At 47.2% G+C, this 19,390-nt stretch overlaps 1 protein-coding gene across 2 annotated transcripts in view; it reads right to left on the reverse strand.

The window, feature by feature from the left end:
- The window catches only part of LOC119971062 (transcription initiation factor TFIID subunit 4-like), a 365,388-nt gene that overhangs the window by 194,923 nt on the left and 151,075 nt on the right, over positions 1 to 19,390 (reverse strand). The window contains exons 13-14 of one of the 2 annotated variants that reach the window (XM_038806198.1): positions 16,158 to 16,283; positions 13,614 to 13,670 (exon numbers count right to left, since the gene is read on the reverse strand). In XM_038806198.1, the coding sequence (XP_038662126.1) occupies positions 13,614 to 13,670; positions 16,158 to 16,283 (183 nt within the window). Of the gene's footprint in view, positions 1 to 13,613; positions 13,671 to 16,157; positions 16,284 to 19,390 lie in introns of those variants that run through there. The other variant, XM_038806199.1, reaches the window with a different exon arrangement.

Genomic DNA, 19,390 nt, shown 5'->3' on the forward strand with positions numbered 1-19,390 from the left:
TTGGGGAGGGTTTAAACTAATGTGGCAGGGGGATGGGAACTGATGCAGGAAGTTGGAAGTTAGTAAAACAGGGACAGAAGCAATAGGAAGTAAGGGGGAAAGTGCAAGGCAGAGAAGACATAGTCAAAATCAAAAAGGGCGACAGTACAAGGTACAGTGACTGAGGGGAGCTCAGTGAATAGGCCCAGTAATACTAAAAGGAATAAAACTGGAGATGTTAAGATTCAAAACAGAGGTAAAAAAACCAACATAAGTATACTTTACTTGAATGCTCGTAGTATTCGGAATAAAGTAAATGAGTTGATGGTGCAAATCATCGTGAATAACTATGATTTAGTGGCCATTACTGAAACATGGTTAAAGGATGGTCACGACTGGGAGTTAAATATCCGAGGGTATCAAACTATTCGGAAGGACAGAGTGGATGGTAAGGGAGGTGGTGTAGCTCTAATAATAATATTAATAACAATCTTTATTATTGTCACAAGTAGGCTTACATTAACATCAGGGGCTGGTTTAGCTCACTGAACTAAATCGCTGGCTTTTAAAGCGACCAGGCAGGCCAGCAGCACGGTTAAATTCCCGTACCAGCCTCCCCGGACAGGCGCTGGAATGTGGCGACTAGGGGCTTTTCACAGTAACTTCATTTGAAGCCTACTCGTGACAATAAGCGATTTTCATTTCATTTCCTATCCAGCTGCATCACAGCTTGGTATGGCAACTGCTCGGCCTATGATCGCAAGAAACTACAGAGTGTGGTTAACTCAGCCCTTCGCATCACACAAGCTTGCCACCCACACATTGATTCTGTCTACACCTCCTGCTGCCTCAGAAGGCAAACAGCATTATCAAAGACCCCTCACATCCAGGCTTTGCCTTCTTCCAGACCCTTCAATCAGGCAGAAGGTACAGAAGTCGCAAATCCAGACATAGGAGCAGGTTCTTCCCCACAGCTACAAGACTCCTCAACGACTCCCCCCTCGGATTGATCTGTTCCCTGTAAGAACACCATTCATGATGCCCTGTGCTGCTCTTGCTCATGTATTTGTTTGGCCTGTGTTCCGCACTATAACCAATCACTGTTTGTCGATGTACCATTCGTCAATGTACTCTGTCGATTATTCTTTTGTCTACTATGTACGTAGTGAATACGTTCCCTTGGTCGCAGAAAAATACTTTTCACTGTACTTCGGTACATGTGACAATAAATCAAATCAAATCAAATCCAGTACCTTCAGCCATTTCTTGATATCACGTTGAATGAATCGTATTGGCTGAAGACTGACATCTGTGTTCATCAGGAGGACTTTGCAGGGTAGACACGGCTGGGTTTGCCGTTGATGTTTCCAGTGCGAGGTGGTTCACCCTGTGTCATTTCCTTTTCGTGTTTTTGTAGCGGTTGAGTCCAACTGAGAGGCTTGTTAGGCCATTTCAGGGGGCATTTAAGAGTCAACCACATTGCTGTGGGTCTGGAGTCACGTGTAGGCCAGACCGGGTAAGGACGGCAGATTTCCTTCCCTAAAGGACATCAGTGAACCAGATGGGATTTTACGACAATCAATAATGGTTTCATGGTCTTCATTAGACTTTTAACTCCAGATATTTTATTAAATTTAAATTCCACCACCTGCTGTGGTGGGATTTGAACCTGGGTTATAAAATACTGGCCACGATCCTAGCCAAAAGGTTGGAGAACTGCATTCCAACGGTGGTCGCAGAGGAGCAAATGGGCTTTGTCAATGGTAGACAGCTAACATTGAACATCAGGCGCCTGCTGAACGTGATCATGACCCCATCTGGGGTCAGAGCACCTGAGGTGCTGAGGTGCACCTGGATGCAGAAAAGGCCTTCGACAGAGTTGAGTGGAAGTATCTTATAGAGGTGCTGGAGCGGTTCGAGCTCAGAAAAGGATTCACCTCATGGGTGAAAACCCTGTACAGCGTTCCCATGGCGAGTGTACGGACAAACAACACCAGCTCCCAGTACTTCCAGCTGCACAGGGGCACCAGGCAGGGATGCCCACTGACGCCGCTGCTGTTCGCCCTTGCGATCGAACCATTAGCGATCGCTCTCAGAACAGCAAAGAACTGGAAGGGGATCCAAAGAGGTGGCAAAGAGCATACAGTCGCACTCTACGAGGATGACTTGCTCCTCTACATCTCGGACCCACAAAGCAGCATGCAAGGAATCATCGCGCTCCTGAAAGTTTGGTGCCTTCTTGGGCTACAAACTCAACATGAGCAAAAGTGAGATTTTCATGGTGAACCTGCAAGGGGGAGGCGCAGCGCTGGTGGGACTGCCGTTTAAACAGGCCCAGCATAAATTCCACTACCTGGGGATCCAAATCGCTCATCACTGGATGGGGATCCACAAATGGAACCTGACCAGGCTGACAGAGGAAGTCAAAAAGGACCTGCAGAGGTGCAACACACACCCTCTCTCCCTGGCAGGGAGAGTACAGACAATCAAAATGAACATACTGCCAGATACCTCTTCCTACTAAGATCCATCCCGATCTATATTCCAAGGCCTTTTTCAACTTACTGGACAAATTAATCATGGCATTTGTATGGGGGGGGAAAGAATGCTAGGATCACAAAGAAGGTCCTACAGAAAACAAAATCCAGGGGAGGGCTAGCCCTCCCAAACCTAAAATTCTACCACTGGACAGCGACAGAATGATGGGATGGGCAAAGGAGCCAGAAGCCGAGTGGGTGCGTGCGGAGGAGGCCTCCTGCATGGGGACCTCCCTCCGGGCTCTCGCCACAGCGGCAACCCATCCCCACCCAAGAAACACTCCAGCAGTCCAGTGGTGATAGCCACCATCCAGGCATGGAACCAGCTACGGCAGCAATTCAGACTGACCAAAATGTTCGACAAAGCCCCCATCTGCAATAACCACAGGTTCACACCAGCACTCAGCGACGCCACCTTCAAAAGGTGGAGACACGACAGGGGGACATTGACAGCTAGGGACCTATACACTGACGATAGGGTCACAACACTGGAAGAACTGACGCAGAGATTCCAACTAGCTAAAGGCAATGAACTCATACCTGTTGCTCAGAAACTTCCTACGGAAGGAGACAAGGACATACCCGCGACCACCACGACAGACACTATTAGAACAGCTACTGGATGCAGACATCCTAGGCATAGGCAACTGCCGTGACATGTACGATCAACTGCTAGAGAGGGCCGACACCGAACAGGACACGACAAGGAGGAAATAGGAGGAAGACTAGAGGCTTGAAATTGGTGGGGATTCTGGAGCAAAGCCCTGCACAGGGTCAACTTTACCTTCACATGCGCACGGCACAACCTAACGCAGCTAAAAGAGGTACACAGAACCCACTTGACCAGAGCCCGAATGAGCAGTTTCTTCCTGGAGGTGGAGGATAGATGTGAACGGTGCCAAGGAGGCCCGGCCAACCACGCCCACATGTTCTGCTCTTGCTCCAGACTTGCGGGGTTCTGGACAGCCTTCTTCGAGGCAATGTCCAAAGTGGTGGGGATGAGGGTGGAGCCATGCCCGATAGTGGCGGTCTTAGGGGTATCAGACCAGCCAGATGTCTTCATGGGGAGGAGGGCAGACGCCCTTGCCTTTGCCTCCCTGATCGCCCGCTGTTGAATCCTGCTCGTTTGGCGATCAGCAACACCACCTAAAGCTGCAGACTGGCTTTCCGATCTATCAGAGTTTCTCCAAATGGAGAAAATCAAATTCACCATCCTTGGGTCGGAAGAGGGCTTCCACAAAACATGGGGGACATTTACCCGACTGCTCCTTCTGCACTGTAAATTCTATAATTCTATGATCTCTGCAATTCAGCTCCATTGTCCACCTTTGGACTAAGTGAACCTGCTGGAGCCCAAACTGAGCGTGGGTTCACAGGTTATGGATGAAGGAGCGCTGCCTGTTCGCATGGCTTCCAATACTTTCCATTCATTTAAATATTGAAAATGGACTGATGGGTTGGGAAGTGGCTGGACTGAGTTTGTTCTGCTTTTACGTGTGATTCATTTGAGAGATGTTTGATATGTAGGGATTTCTAAAAAAAAATGCAGGCCTCCCTTCCAATGTACATCCAACGCTGACTAAATGGTGGTTTTTATTTTCCAACGGCAGAAACAAAACACCGGATAAATTAATTCTAAGGAAGAGTTACCGACGCCTACAATAGCCTTGCAGCTGTTACTTCTCAGCTCATTCTTTAAATTATCCACATTGATCTTCAAGTGCACTTTTAACTGTTGAGCCTTGGCATGTTTCCTGCAGCAGGAACATTGCTACTCATTTCCCAGTTCACAGACACGCAGACAGAGATCAGCCAAGGAGGCTGGCATGGGACAGCCTTCATACACCATTTTGTTGAACTTGTTTAAGAGCTCATTATAAATGCAGTACCCAATGAGAAACATAATCAAATTATTGAGGTTTGGAACATCACACTGAGCCAGGTTCAGAAGTTTTAGCCAGTTTCCAGACTGCTGTCATGTGAGAGTATCTTTAAGAAATGGATGTTTAAGAAATGTACCTTTAATAAATGCAGCAGCTCATATTACTGAAGTGATGTCAGAGGGTGGGGGTAGCTGAGTTGAGCTCACTTCTGCTTTTAGTTTCAGTTTGAGAGAGAGAACAGCTGAAAAGTGCCTGGCTGGTTTACTGAGAGCTGCATGAAGAAAAAGAGCTTGGGTGTGTCTGTGTTTGCAGTGAGCTGGATCTGCTGTGATCTCTGCCATGAAAGACTATCTCTGAATCATTTGGGTGATTTAAACTCATAATAGTAATGTCTTTAACCTGATGTGTTTCTGTTGTTAAAGGTGTTAAGTCTTTTGGAGGTTTGAAGGAACATTTTGAGGGATTATTTAGTGTTGGATTATTTTCGGGGTTATCTTTGAAGTACGGGGTGTTAAGAGATCCAATGTTTATTTGAAAAGGTTAAGTTGAATTCATGGAATAAACAGTGTTTTGTGTTTAAAAACCCACGTGTCCATAATTGTAATACGACACCTGGAGACCAAGCCGTGTGCTTCAAAAGCAACAATACATTAAAGGGAGAGGTTGGTTGAACTCCATGATACATTTTGGGGTTCTGAAAACACCGCTCCCATAACACTGCATCTTTCAAATTGATCCAGTCAACATTCAACCAGACTAACTGCAAATATTCCGGGGGAAAATACACCCAGAAGGAGAAATTACAAGTCAAAATTTTGACCACAACACATTTACATTAATGATTAAAACTTCAGGTAAAATTGCATGGAATCCTGTCATAGCATCTGTGCTCAAATTCAACTTTATCATAGAATCATAGAATGTACAGTGCAGAAGAAGACCGTTCGGCTCATCGAGGCTGCACCGGTCCTTGGAAAGAGCACGCCACTTAAACCCACACCTCCACCCTATCCCCGTAACCCCACCGAAGCTTTTTGGACACTAAGGGCAATTTAGCATGGCCACTCCACCTAACCTGCACATCTTTGGACTGTGTGAGGAAACCGGAGCACCCGGAGGAAACCCACGCACACACGGGGAGAATGTGCAGACGCCGCACAGACAGTGACCCAAGCTGGGAATCGAACCTGGGACCCTGGAGTTGTGAAGCAACAGGGGTAACCACTGTGCTACTGTTACTTCACAGAATTTTCATACTGGTTCTTTATGGAAGTTAAATCAGCAAAAAGCCCAGACAGGGCACAGTTCTGACTACATCATGACTTCTGTGTCCATTTCTGGTTGTCAGGACACAAGAGAAGCATGCGTCAAAGTAGAGAGTCACACAGATAATTCTTGCCGTGCTGAAAGATTGCAGAAACTTCTCAACTGGTCAACTCCTGATGCCCAATAAATCTCTCCATTAATAACACAGACTCCTGAAACAAGGGCCGGGATTCTCCCCTACTCGGCGGGGCGGGGGGTCCCGGCGTAGCGGAGTGGCGCCAACTACTCCGGTGTCTGGCCTCCCCAAAACCGGCGGCGGCGGCCTTTGACGCCCGCCGCCCAGGCTGGCTGAAAGGCCTTCGCCGGTTCGCGCATGCGCCGGTGCGTCAGCTGCCGCTGACGTCACCACCGGCATATGCGCGGTGGAGGGGCTCTCTTCTGCCTCCGCCTTGGTGGAGGCCGTGGCGGCGGCGGAAGAAAAAGAGTGCCCACACGGCACTGGCCCGCCCGCCGATCGGTGGGCCCCGATCGTGGGCCTGGCCACCGTGGGGGCACCCCCTGGGGTGCGATCGCCCCGCGCGCCCCCCCCCCCCCCCGGGCCCCGGAGGCCCGCTCGCGCCACCAATCCCGCCTGGGACTTCGGCCCATCGCGGGCCGGAGAATCGCCGCAGGGGGCATGCCGATCGGCGGGGCGTGATTCTCGCCCCCGCCAATTCCCAGGTGGCGGAGAAATTCTGCCACGGCGGGGGCGGGATTTTCGCCGGCCCCGGGCGATTCTCCGACCCTGCAGGGAGTCGGAGAATTTCGGCCAAAGTTCCTGCTATTGATCTGAAGTCCTGTAATTTTCCACAGCTCAAAACTGGACAACATGAGGTGACTAGATTCTACTTCCACCATCACTGACTTGCCAACAAAGCCAATTCAAGAACATTCAGCGGCTGGTTTCCCGGAGACACATACCCAATGAGCTCATAACAGAGCTTTAAAGCTGGTCAACTTCTGAAAACACATCGGGTTGTTGAGAGAATATGCCTATTTGCACCCTAATTGCAGCACTCTTTCACTACTTCAATGAAGTGGGAGCCTACGTTATTTATTCAAATCCGCGACTAGGGCTTGAAGATGCATTCTTTTGCCTCAGAGGCAGAAGCGCCAGTAAATCCACCAAGCTGAAGGAAAGATGAAGGGTAAAGGCAGGGATTGTCGACACTCATTGATGCCAAATACCAGGTGGCAAATTCTTAAGAGGACACATCATAACAGTTTTTGATTGGGATTTTGTTGCACTATAAAGTTAGCGTGTGAATTTCTGATACTTTGTCCTGTTGATTGCGAAGAAGCAACCAGAAATCCTGCAAACCTGGATTTTGTCCGGATTAAAAATGGACAAGACTAGAAAGAACCATTGTGATCGTCTGGTTGATATCAAACTTCAATAAGTGCGATCGTACACAGATTCCTTAAACCACTTTAACACTTCCACTGCCAAGTATCTACCCACCTCCCTGTGGAATTTTCTGAAACATTCCACCTTTATTGTATTAATGCTATATATTTGTTTTTAATTCGTTCATGGGATGTGGGTGTCGCAGGCTGTGCCATTTATTGCCCATCCTCAATTGCCCTGGAGGGGGCAGTTAAGAGTCAACCACATTGCTGTGGGTCTGGAGTCACACATAGGCCAGACCGGGTAAGGATGGCGGATTTCCTTTCGTAAAGGACGTTAATAATAATAATATTTATTGTCACAAGTAGGCTTACATTGACACTGCAAACTACTGAACTAGATGGGTTTTTACGACAATCCACAGTGGTTTCATGGTCATCATCAGACTTTTAATTAGATATTTTATTGAGTTTATATTCCATCACCTACTGTGGTGGGATTTGAAAGCGGGTCCTTAGATCTTATTGTGGGTCTCTGGATTACTCGTCTAGCGAAAATACCACTATGCTACTGCCTTCCCTATATAATATAGGCTTGCTGTACTGAACAGGTGGAAATAATTTCAGGTCATAAATGAAGAGCATAAGAGTGGATCACACATTGAATGGCAATTGGCTTGTGTGTGATCTTCCTCTGGCAATGCCAACCAATGGACATGGCTAGATACAGGGTGACACTATGGTAACACCATTTCAGACCCATGCACTCATTTCACATCTTACACATAACCTTGGTGTGTATATTTACTAAACAAACATCGGCGACCATTCTGTGGCAACACCAAGTAAAAATGTCAACAATCAAAAACACTCATATGTAGTGCTTTCCTTAATATTTTAGGAAGAAACTTACAAAGTTTTAAATTGTTGTGCATACCATGTGCAATTATAAGTATCATCGTCACATGTCCAACAACTGTGTCTATTACACATTTATTTGCTAATCAGAAATGCAATTAGCCACATCTGGATACCAGCAAGCCATTGGTGAGCAATGAGTAACACAATATACTGCACAACACAATCCCCTTGGCGTCAATATGCTATTCCACCTAATCCTCTCAAACAAGGCTTCAAAAGAAAGAGTAAAGAAAGAAAAAGAGAACTTCAAAAAAACACAGTTGCTGCTGGGCCACTCCAATGAGACCATTCTTTTTAAGATGTGACAAATCACTGACGTTCCGATCGGCTGTGATTTAAATAAATCATCAATGTGCTCGATATGGTTGAACAACAGGGGGCTTCATTCCAGCAGGACATTCTCCATTATGATCTATAGACTACATTTTAAAATGCTTTATTGTACTACGGTCAATATCATTCGATCATGTTGGACTGGGCATTAATAGTTCTTCACTCCAGTAGTGAAGGAAGAGAAATTTTTCACACTTTATTTTAATAGCAGGTTCGAGTGGCATTCCAATTTCTACGTTTGACACATGAAATTCATATGGGGTCCACAGACAAGTGTTCTCTTTGCGTCTAATTACATTTTGGAAGTTAGTTTCTTCCAGTTCTTTTCATCCAAGCATTGAGACACAATACCTTCCTGGTGAGTGAGCAGGCTAGGCTGCCTGTGTGTTCATTATGTGCCTCTTTCCAAAGAGGATCGACTGTTCCTGGATGGGGAATCCAGCGCTCTAGTCTTACTACGTAGGTGCTCTGAGGTGAAGTGCAATGCTCCTAAAGACCGAGATGCTGCAGACAAGAGTCATCATAGAATCTCTACAGTGCAGGAGGCCATTCGGTCCATTGTGTCTGCACTGGCCCTTGGAAAGAGCACCTTACTTAAGTCCACACCTCCACCCTATCCCTGTAACCCCACCTAACCTTTTGGACACAAAGGGGCAATTTAGCATGGCCAATCCACATAGGGGCCAAAGCCCTTCCATCAGGAACTGGATATTTAGATGAGGGTTCAACTTTGCAGTCAATGAACGGACACTTTTAATAGGAACCCTGCACCTTCGTGACCAAACAAATGTTCAACGCTTAATGCTTGTAGCCAGCCTTGTATTTGAACTCTGGAGCAATTGTCTTCAAACCTGACAACAATTTTAAAACCTCACTGAAGTTCCAATTGGACTTCAGCTCACAGCACAGTATTAACTGACCCAAGGACATCCAGTGTCATACCTGTACAATGAGGGGGCACTTTGCTGAGATTGTAGCTGATGAATTTAATTGTGGCATTGTTCGAAAGTAACATATTGTTCTCATAGAACATTATTAGCACCAGCATGCAAATGTAGGACACGTTTTCAGTCTGTACGAGCTGACGGTAATCTCTTACAAGGACCCCTGCTAGCATTTGAATTTACTGGCCTGACGCTGCATGGGAAACAGAAAGCATCCAACAAGGTAGTGAAGAGGACTTTTTTTTTTAAATCGCATGGAAAGGAAGGAGACAACACTGAAAAGACAAGTTGCAGAAGCAGCAGGGTGGCGCAGTGGGTTAGCCCTGTTGCCTATTGGCGCCAAGGTCCCAGGTTCGATCCCGGCTCTGGGTCACTGTCCGTGTGGAGTTTGCACATTCTCTCCCTGTCTGCGTGGTTTTCGCCCCCACAACCCAAAGATGTGCAGGTTAGTTGGATTGGCCATGCTAAATTGCCCCTTAATTGGAAAAAATAAATTGAGTATTCTAAATTTAAAAAAAAAAGAAAATACAAGTTGCATGAGAATTGATGAGTAATTTACACACAATATCGTCATGTTCTCTTCAAAAGTGGGTTACGAACTGGATAAAGGGCAAGAAAATTAGAACCGCTTTCCCCAAAGTAATATTTCCCCCATTGGTGCTTTTGATCCAAACAAGTGCAAATTTCTGCACAACGCATCTCTATGTCCATCAGAAAGGCCACAGGTGTTAATGGCAGTGTCACAGTGACCCGTCACAGCATTATTGTTCATTTTGAATTGTAGTGAAACAAAACTCCCAGAGACTCCCCAATCAGACTTTTTTTTTAATTCAGGGGATGTGGGAATCATTGGCAAAGCCAACATTTGCCGCCTAGGGCGGCACGGTGGCGCAGTGGTCAGCACTGCTGCCTACGGCGCTGAGGACCCGGGTTCGAATCCCGGCCCTGGGTCTCTGTCCTTGTGGAGTTTGCACATTCTCTCCGTGTCTGTGTGGGTTTCGCCCCCACAACTCAAAGATGTGCAGGGTAGGTGGATTGGCCACGCTAAATTGCCCCTTAATTGGAAAAAATAATTGGGTACTCTAAATTTTAAAAAAACATTTGCCGCCTATCCTGAATTGTCCCCGAGAACTTTGCGGTAAGGCATCTCAAGCTGTTGTCCCTGTGGTGAATATCATCCCAGCATTGCTCTCAGGTAGGGAGTTCCAGGATTTTGACCCACTGATGATGAAGACTCTGGTTTGTCCTGTACCTAGATCAATGCAGGATTATCTGGCTAGTGTCATTTTTTTGGACCTTTTTCATAGAATTTACAGTGCAGAAGGAGGCCATTCGGCCCATCGAGTCTGCACTGGCTCTTGGAAAGAGCACCCAACCCAAGGTCAACACCTCCACCCTCTCCCCATAACCCAGTAACCCCACCCAACACTAAGGGCAATTTTGGACACTAATGGCAATTTATCACGGCCAATCCACCTAACCTGCACATCTTTGGACTGTGGGAGGAAACCGGAGCACCCGGGAGGAAACCCACGCACACACGGGGAGAACGTGCAGACTCCGCACAGACAGTGACCCAGCCGGGAATCGAACCTGGGACCCTGGAGCTGTGCTCTCTGCAGCACTCTGATCCAAAGTAGTGGCTTGCCGAGCCATTTCAGAGGGCAGTTAAGAACCAATTATGTTGCTTTGATTCTGGACTCAAGCAGATGGCAGACCGACAGGCCAGCAGGTTTCCTTCCCTCAAGGGCATTCATGAACCAGATGGGCTTTTACAACAACCCAGTAGCTTCATGGTCATTGTTACAGAGGCTAGCATTTCATCCCAGATTCATTAAACTAATTAAATTGAAGTTTCCAAGCTGCCGTGGTGTGATTTGAACTGACATCTCTGGATCATTGATCCAGGACTCCAGATTACTAGTCCAGTAACACAGCCATCCTACTATTGGATCCTGAACACCCACTATGGCCCCACAGCCCAAAGGTGTGCAGGGTAGGTGGATTGGCCATGCTAAATTGCCCCTTAATTGGAAAAAATTAAGAGCATCCAAGAGCTGGTTATTGCTGACCCAGTGCTGCTTGATAGCGCTGATGAAAAGTGTTAAAAGTGTTAAGTTATGCGCACAGATTGCTTAGTCGAGACCCCTGCACCCAACAATACAGAAGGTTACAGGGGGGCTGAATTGAGTAGTATCAGATGATTACAGGGTGCGATATGGATTTTTTAGGGGTTGTCAATAAATGCTGGGGCTTTGCCAGTGATGCTCACATCCCAGAAATGAATTTACAAAATGGAAACTATTTCCTGTGGTGGGAGAGCCCAGAACATCAAGACCTGATCTTAAACTCAGAGCTCGGCTGCCCAGTAGGGACAGCAGGAAGCAGTGCTTCACAAAGGGTGTGGAGAGCAGTTACATTTTGCCAAAACCACGGTTGAGGTCAGGGGTCAAATTTCAAAACCTAATTTGTTGGATTGTTAGCCAATGAAATTAAGGGTTATGGTAACAAGTTGGTAAATGGAACAGAGCTACAGATCAGCCATAATCAATTGAATGGCGGTGCTCACTCACGGCCTGATGCCTGCCAAACTGGAACTAAGCCAAAAGTCAGGCCTGAAAGGTGACGCAGAAAGTGAATTAAAAAACTCATAAGACCATAAAACATTGGAGCAGAATTAGGCCACTCAGCCCATCGAGTCTGCTCTGCCATTCAATCATGGCTGATATGTTTCTCATCCCCATTCTCCTGCTTTCTCCCCATAACCCTTGATCCCCTTATTAACCAAGAACATATCTGTCTCTGTTTTAAAGAAAGAGATATCCCCTTTCAGATGTGGAACTCTAGTCTTCAAACCAATTGAACAAAGTGAAAGATTCAGGCGGTATCCAGCAGCAGCTGTCACTGCAGCAGTCCACTCCGTCACATTTCCTGCCTTCAATTAGTTCGACAGGCTTTTGTCAGATAAATGTTTTTCGTATCAAGTTGTTTAAAAGAATCTGGAAACTCTGGAAACACTTTGTGGATTTTGGGAATACACAAACTCTTCTGAGCTACAACCACCTGCAATAAATTCATCTTTTAAAAGCCGATGAAGATTATTTTCAGGCTAAGTGTTACTCAAAGCTGGAACACGTTTACCACAAGTGACTATTGAAGCTGAATCAACCGTGACTTGTGAGAGAGAACCAACGATCAACTGAAACACGAGGATTAAAGGACACAGGAAAGAAGACAATTCAGGAAGAGATTCGGCAAGCTCCAATGTGGAGACAGTCACCCACTGGTGCCCAACCGTCAACTGGTTGCTTTCTGATCCAAAGGGCGCGATTCTCCACAAATGCGGAGAGTCGGAAAGGCTGCCGTGAAACTGGCCGTGTTTCACGGCAGCCTCTGCGCCCCCTCCCGGGACCCGATTCTCCCCTCCCCGGCGGGGCTAGCAGCGCGGCCCCGTGAAGCATGGCATCGCGGCCTTAGCGACCATCGCCAAACCCGCGCGCCAAGGGTCACGGCGGCTGACGTGCACGATGACATCAGCCGCGCATGCGCGGATTGGACGGCTCCAACCCGCGCATGCGTGGATGACGTCATCACGCATATGCGTCAAACCCGTGCATGCGCGGGCCGTCATGCCCCTCAGCCGCCCCGCGGACTGATCCTGCGGGGAGGCGGAGGAACAAAGAGTGCACGGGTTTCGGACCCGCTGCCCGCGATCGGTGCCCACCAATCGCGGGCCCATGCCACCCTTGGCACGGCCGTTGTGCGGCCGTGCCAATCGGTGCCATGGTTGTCCGGAATGGCACTTTGCGGCCGTTTTCACGAACGGTGAGAGCAGGTGTGTTTGCATTCGTGAAAACGGCCGTAGAGGCCTGGGAACTCGGGCCATCGGCCTGGAGAGAATCGCTGTTTGCCGTAAAAGGGTTCCAGGTTTGATTCCCGGCTTGGGTCACCGTCTGTGTGACCCGGAGCCGGGATCGAACCTGGGTCCTCAGCACCATGAGGCAGCAGTGCTATCCACTGCACCACCGTGCTGCCCCTGAAAGAAATTCTTAATGTATTTATATAAAAATGAATTAATTCTTCTTCCAAAACTATAAACTGCAGAATAGAACAATCTGGAAATAATCGCCTCCGATTACACCATAAAGTTACCAGTTTGTGCTCTCTTCCCAAGAGCGGCTTCAAACACGACTGGAACTTTCGTGGGTTGCGTTTTTGGTGTGAGGGGGGTGCCGCAGGGAGGGAAAACAAAGGCAATTTTTCACAGGTCGGATTGTTATTAGCGTGACACGAGTGCAAGAACATGAAAAATTAATCAGCGAAGCCTTGAAGAATCAAGTGTAGCCATCACCAGTTTTCCTTACCTCCTTCGCTTTCTGCTTTAGCCTTGCCTGCTCGGGGTCCTCTTGCCTGGAGCGACTCTAGGCAGTTAGAGAGAGGAAGAGAAAGAAATCAGACGCTCAAGCTGGTTCTGAAAACAAACGGTTTGTCTGTCAGAGAGAGCAAGAACTAACAAAGAACAAAATACAAGGTGTTGAGCACACTGACACACAGGTGCTGCTTCACGCCTGCTCGTCTCTCCAGCTGCAGCTGTTTTAAAATATTAGGGGGGGAAAAAAAGGTTTGATTACTTAATTTACCTCAAATTTTATAATTCTATAAAATATGAAAGCTGGGCATATCGTCAAATGAGAATGGTCATCTGGAGCTACATCGAGCAAACAAACTTAACTTTCAAAACATATCAAATATAAATATAAGATGGTCAGAATGTTTTAACAGTTCTGACAGCAGCTGCGGGGAGAAAAGCAGAGTTTATTTTTCAGCAGTTCACTCTGCTCCTTTCTCCATAGCCACTGCCAGACCTGCTGAGCAGTTTCTGTGCTTATTTCAGATTTACAGCTTCTGTTCCAGGGCACATTTTGTTGCTTCTCTCTGCCTTGTCCAAGTCCCTGAAGCCACAGATTCCGAGCTCTATAGCAGCTCTGACAGGGCAGAGAGCTCAGTCAGCCCGCGTGAAAGTCCGGGCAACAAATGCGTCGGACACAGTTTCTCTGCTGCTTATTCCAATTCACTACAGTTTGGTACTCTGCAGCAGCAAGTGGGGACTCCCCAACGAGGCTGCACTCTGTTCTGTTTCCTGCCATTTTTAAATGGCAGCCCAATCACGCCCTCCCCCCCAAGCCCCAATTCACATATAAGGAGGTCCTCGGGCCTCGGCCCCCCCCTCCCCAGCATCCAAGCAGGGCACCTCCGAGCCCAATCCCTGGAGCAGGAAAAATGCCAGCCTGGCACTTTAGCGACAGTTTGCCAAGCTGGCAAGCTGCCAGGCCGGGAGTGTCAGGGCACCCAGGTAGCACCAGCAGTGCCAGGCTGCCACGCTCCCCAGAGGGAAAGCACCTGGGGGCCTCCGATCCCCTGAGACCGCGCCCCCCCCCCCCCCCCCCCCCCCCCCACACACACACACACACACACACACACACACACACAAATGCGGTTCCATCTGGTCCCTGTTTGTGGAGACCAGCACTGAACGGTGCTTGCCTGAGATCTCCGAAGTGGTTGGAGTCATACCTGGGACAAAGGAAAGATGGTTGTGGTGGTTAGAGATCAATCATCTCAACTCCAGGACATCACTGCAGGAGTTCCTCAGGGTAGTGTCCTCGGCCCAAACATTCTCAGCTGCTTCACCAGTGACCTGAAAATGTATCAGAGGCAAGACTCTTCCCTGATATCATTGTGGAGAGTACCTCCACCACACAGACTCCAGCAATTCAGAAGGAGGCCTGCCATCACTTCAAGGGTAACGAGAGATGGGCGATAAACACTGGTTTTGCCAGTGAAGTCCACATCCTGTGATTCAATTTAAAAAACCAAACATCAAGGAGTGGTGGGAGACTGGTGAGAGGGGGGGGGGGGGGGGGGGGTGACTGAATGAAGGGTGCCACAAGGACTGGGTGGAAAGTTGGGGGAGGCAGGGACAGGAGTGGCATTCTTGGTAGGAACCAGAAAAGGATGGTTTCAGTTTAATATTCCAGACATTAAACTGGAATAAGCTCTTGCAGATCTGCAATGTGATATTGGTGAAGGAGCTGGACAGCACAGTGGCGGCTACTGTGTCAACGGCCGTGGCAGAAAGTTGAAGCTGGGCATGAGCCGAAGAATGGAAGTTGCTTCAAGATGTTCGCCAATAAGGGGCAGTGCATTGGCGAGGAACGGAGGGCAGAACCTCAAAGCACATCAGGCACAATCACGAGCAGGCACTGAGGAAGCCACCCCAGGAAGTTAAAGACTGCATGTGAACCAAACAAGCCACATGGGGAGGCCACAGAGGACAAACAACAGACGAGCAAAGGATGATGAACAGTGTTAGATTCAGCAGCGACAGGAATAGCACATTCGTGCTTCAGTTACAAAGCTGTTGAAAGTGTGAATCAATGCGGTGTTTCCGAAATGGGCAGGGGGAAACTGGATTAAAAGGAAACGTGCCAACTGTCCCAATGCTGGTGTCGCTGGTCTGGCCCCTAACTTACTTCATCAAGTAGTTTGGACTTGTTGGTAAAGACACACTCAATGAGTATGGCTAACAAACTAAATTTTATGAAGAATATTTTACAATGAACAATACACTGCTCATTGTAGCACTGCACCCCAGTGGCTAATCAGTATGCTTTCGTTAAATGAAAATTGAGACTAGTCCAATAAAACAATTTGTAACCTTGCCTCTCTGAGCCAAATTCTAGAACAGAATGGGTTACTCATGCAAGCCTTTTCTCACATACTTGGCCTATTTTTTGAGGGGTGGCAGTTTGAGTTCCAGCCCCATCCTCTCCAGATCTACAGAAATCCACTGTAGTTCAAACTGATGCCATCTGACAATTTGGCTCCAACACGGAATTAGGACATACCTTTGCTGCTTTTAATAGAATTTCTCTCTCCTGATCGTCCTTCCTTTGTTTTTCAAGCCGCTCCAGATGTTCAAAGAATTTTAGCTGCGTCCGAACATCTGTTGCTTGTTCGCACCATTCATGGTCCTACAAATCATTTAAAGAGAAAAATAGCTTGAAAAAAATATCTTGTGTACTGCCAATAAATGTATTTTACACCAATATTAACCCACTCAAACTTAATTACAAGCAACAATAATAAACTTTATTATTGTCACAAGTAGGCTTACACTAACACTGCAATGAAGTTACTGTGAAAATCCCCAAGTCGCCACATTCCGGCGCCTGTTCAGGTACACTGAGGGAGAATTCAGAATGTCCAATTCACCTAACAAGCACATCTTTCGGGACTTGTGGGAGGAAACCGGAGCACCCGGAGGAAACCCACACAGACACGGGGAGAACGTGCAGACTCCACACAGGCTGTGACCCAAGCCGGGAATTGAACCTGGGACCCTGGCGTTAACCACTGTGATCATGTAGTGCGTCCAAATGTGGCTATCCCATGTTCAACAAATCAAGCACCATACTATCAATTGATACTACAAGAACAAATCATTTCGAGCAAGAATAACGTACATTAACATTTTTTTTAATTTACAGGAAGGAAATGAAGGCCGAGTGCGAAAGGGAAGATTCATTGCTGTGGTCTCAGAGTTTTGGTTTGGGTGAGGTTTCTTTGGGAGGTAGTCCCAAAGAGCAGAACCCAACCAACAAAGGTTCTGTCACCGCTGCTGGGCTGAAGGAACGGGCAAAGTTCAGAGTCAGAGCGGAGAAGTGTTCAAGGCAGGAAGAAAGTTCTGTAAGATTGCAGAAATATGGTTGCGCAAGATCATGAAAAGATTTGAGGAAAAGCTGCGAGTTTTAAAATGTCATGTATTAGGGGATGGCAGGCCAATATGAGTCAACGAGCCAAGGATTGGAGTGCAAAGGGAACAGAATTCAGTGAGGCACAGGATCCAGGCAGGTGATGGAAACTGAATCCAATAAATATCTGGAATTAGAAGATGAAAAAAGACTTAGAATAAAGTTTTAGAAGCACAGTAAAAGATAGATTTAGCGGGTACACTGGGCACAGCTTGCATGAAGTCACCTCGCTCCGGCCCCATCTTGAGCACTCAGGGAAAGAGACTGTGAGGTTCTTGAACACATTTTCATTGGGCGTGACAAGGTATTGGAGGTGTTTGTAGGCTTAAAAGTGGACAAATCTCCAGGTCCAGATGAATTGCATTCCAGGTTCCTTTGAGAGGGGAGGGTGGAGATTACAGGGGCTCTGATCCAAATTTGTAATTCCTCTTTGGCCTCTGAGGAGGTGCCAGAGGACTGAGGAAAAGCTAATGTGGTCCCATTATTTAAGAAAGGCGGTAGTGATAAGGCAAGGAGCAACATAAGACCATAAGACATAGGAGCAGAATTAGACCACTCGGCCCATCAAGTCAGCTCCGCCATTTAATCATGGCTGATATGTTTCTCATCCCCATTCTCCTGCCTTCCCCACATAACCCCTGATCCCCTTATTAATCAAGAACCTATCTATCTATATCTTAAAGACACTCAGTGAATTGGCCCCCACAGCCTTCTGCGGCAAAGAGTTCCACAGATTCACCACCCTCTGGCTGAACAAATTCCTCCTCATCTTTGTTTTAAAGGATCATCCCTCTAGTCTGAGATGGTGTCCTCTGCTTCTAGCTTTTCCTACAAGTGGAAACATCTTTTCCACGTCCACTGATCTAATGAGTCTCCTGTTAGTGGTAGGGAAAATACTGGAGAAAATTCTGAAGGAGAGAATCAATCTCCACTTGGAGAGGCAGTGTTTGATCAGGAATAATCGGCATGGCTTTGTCAAAGGGAGGTCATGCCTAACACATTTGAGTGAATCTTTTGAGCATGTGACCCAATGTGTAGATGAGGGTAGTGCAGTTGATGTAGGTCACATGAATTTTAGCAAAGTCTTTGACAAAGTCCCACATGGGAGACTTATAAAGAAGACAAATGCATATGGGATACAGGGGAACTCGATAAGGTGGATTCAAAGCTGGCTTAGCTGTAGGAGACATTGGGTGATGACAGACGGCTGCTTTCGTGACTGGAAGCCAGTGTCCAGTGGCCTACCACAGGGATCTGTGATTGGTCTCCTATTATTTGTCAGTTATATAAACAACATAGATAAGGTTCCCCACGGTAGGCTATTGCAGAAAATAAGGAAGTATGGGATTGAAGGTGATTTAGCGGTTTGGATGAGTAATTGGCTAGCTGAAAGAAGACAGAGGGTGGTGGTTGGTGGCAAATGTTCATCCTGGAGTTCAGTTACTAGTGATGTACCGCAAGGACTGTTTTGGGGCCATTGCTGTTTGTCATTTTTATAAATGACCTGGAAGAGGGTGTAGAAGGATGGGTTAGTAAATTTGCAGATGACACGAAGGTCGGTGGAGTTGTAGATAGTGCTGAAGGATGTTATAGGTTACAGAGGGACATAGATAAGCTGCAGAGCTGGGCTGAGAGGTGGCAGATGGAGTTTAATGCGGAAAAGTGTGAGGTGGTTCACTTTGGAAGGAATAACAGGAATGCAGAGTACTGGGCTAATGGCAAGATTCTTCGTAGTGTAGATGAACAGAGAGATCTCGGCATCCAGGTACATAAATCCCTGAAGGTTGCCACCCAGGTTAATAGGGCTGTTAAGAAGGCATATGGTGTGCTAGCCTTTATCAGGGCTGGTTTAGCTCACAAGGCTAAATCGCTGGCTTATAAAGCACACCAAGCAGGCCAGCAGCACGGTTCGATTCCCGTACCAGCCTCCCCGGACAGGCGCCGGAATGTGGCGACTAGGGGCTTTTCACAGTAACTTAATTGAAGCCTACTGTGACAATAAGCGATTTTCATTTCATTTTCATCTTCATTTCATTTCATCAGTAGGGGGATTGAGTTTCGGAACCACAAGGTCATGCTGCAGCTGTACAAAACTCTGGTGCGGCCGCACCTGGAGTACTGCGTGCAGTTCTGGTCACCACATTATAGGAAGGATGTGGAAGCTTTGGAAAGGGTTCAGAGGAGATTTACTAGGATGTTGTCTGGTATGGAGGGAAGGTCTTATGAGGAAAGGCTCAGGGACTTGGGGTTGTTTTCGTTAGAGAGAAGGCTGAGAGGTGACTTAATAGAGACATATAAGATAGTCAGAGGGTTAGATAGGGTGGACA

This window comes from Scyliorhinus canicula, chromosome 9 (assembly GCF_902713615.1).
Source record: "Scyliorhinus canicula chromosome 9, sScyCan1.1, whole genome shotgun sequence".
In the NCBI taxonomy this organism is placed as follows: Eukaryota; Metazoa; Chordata; class Chondrichthyes; order Carcharhiniformes; family Scyliorhinidae; genus Scyliorhinus; species Scyliorhinus canicula.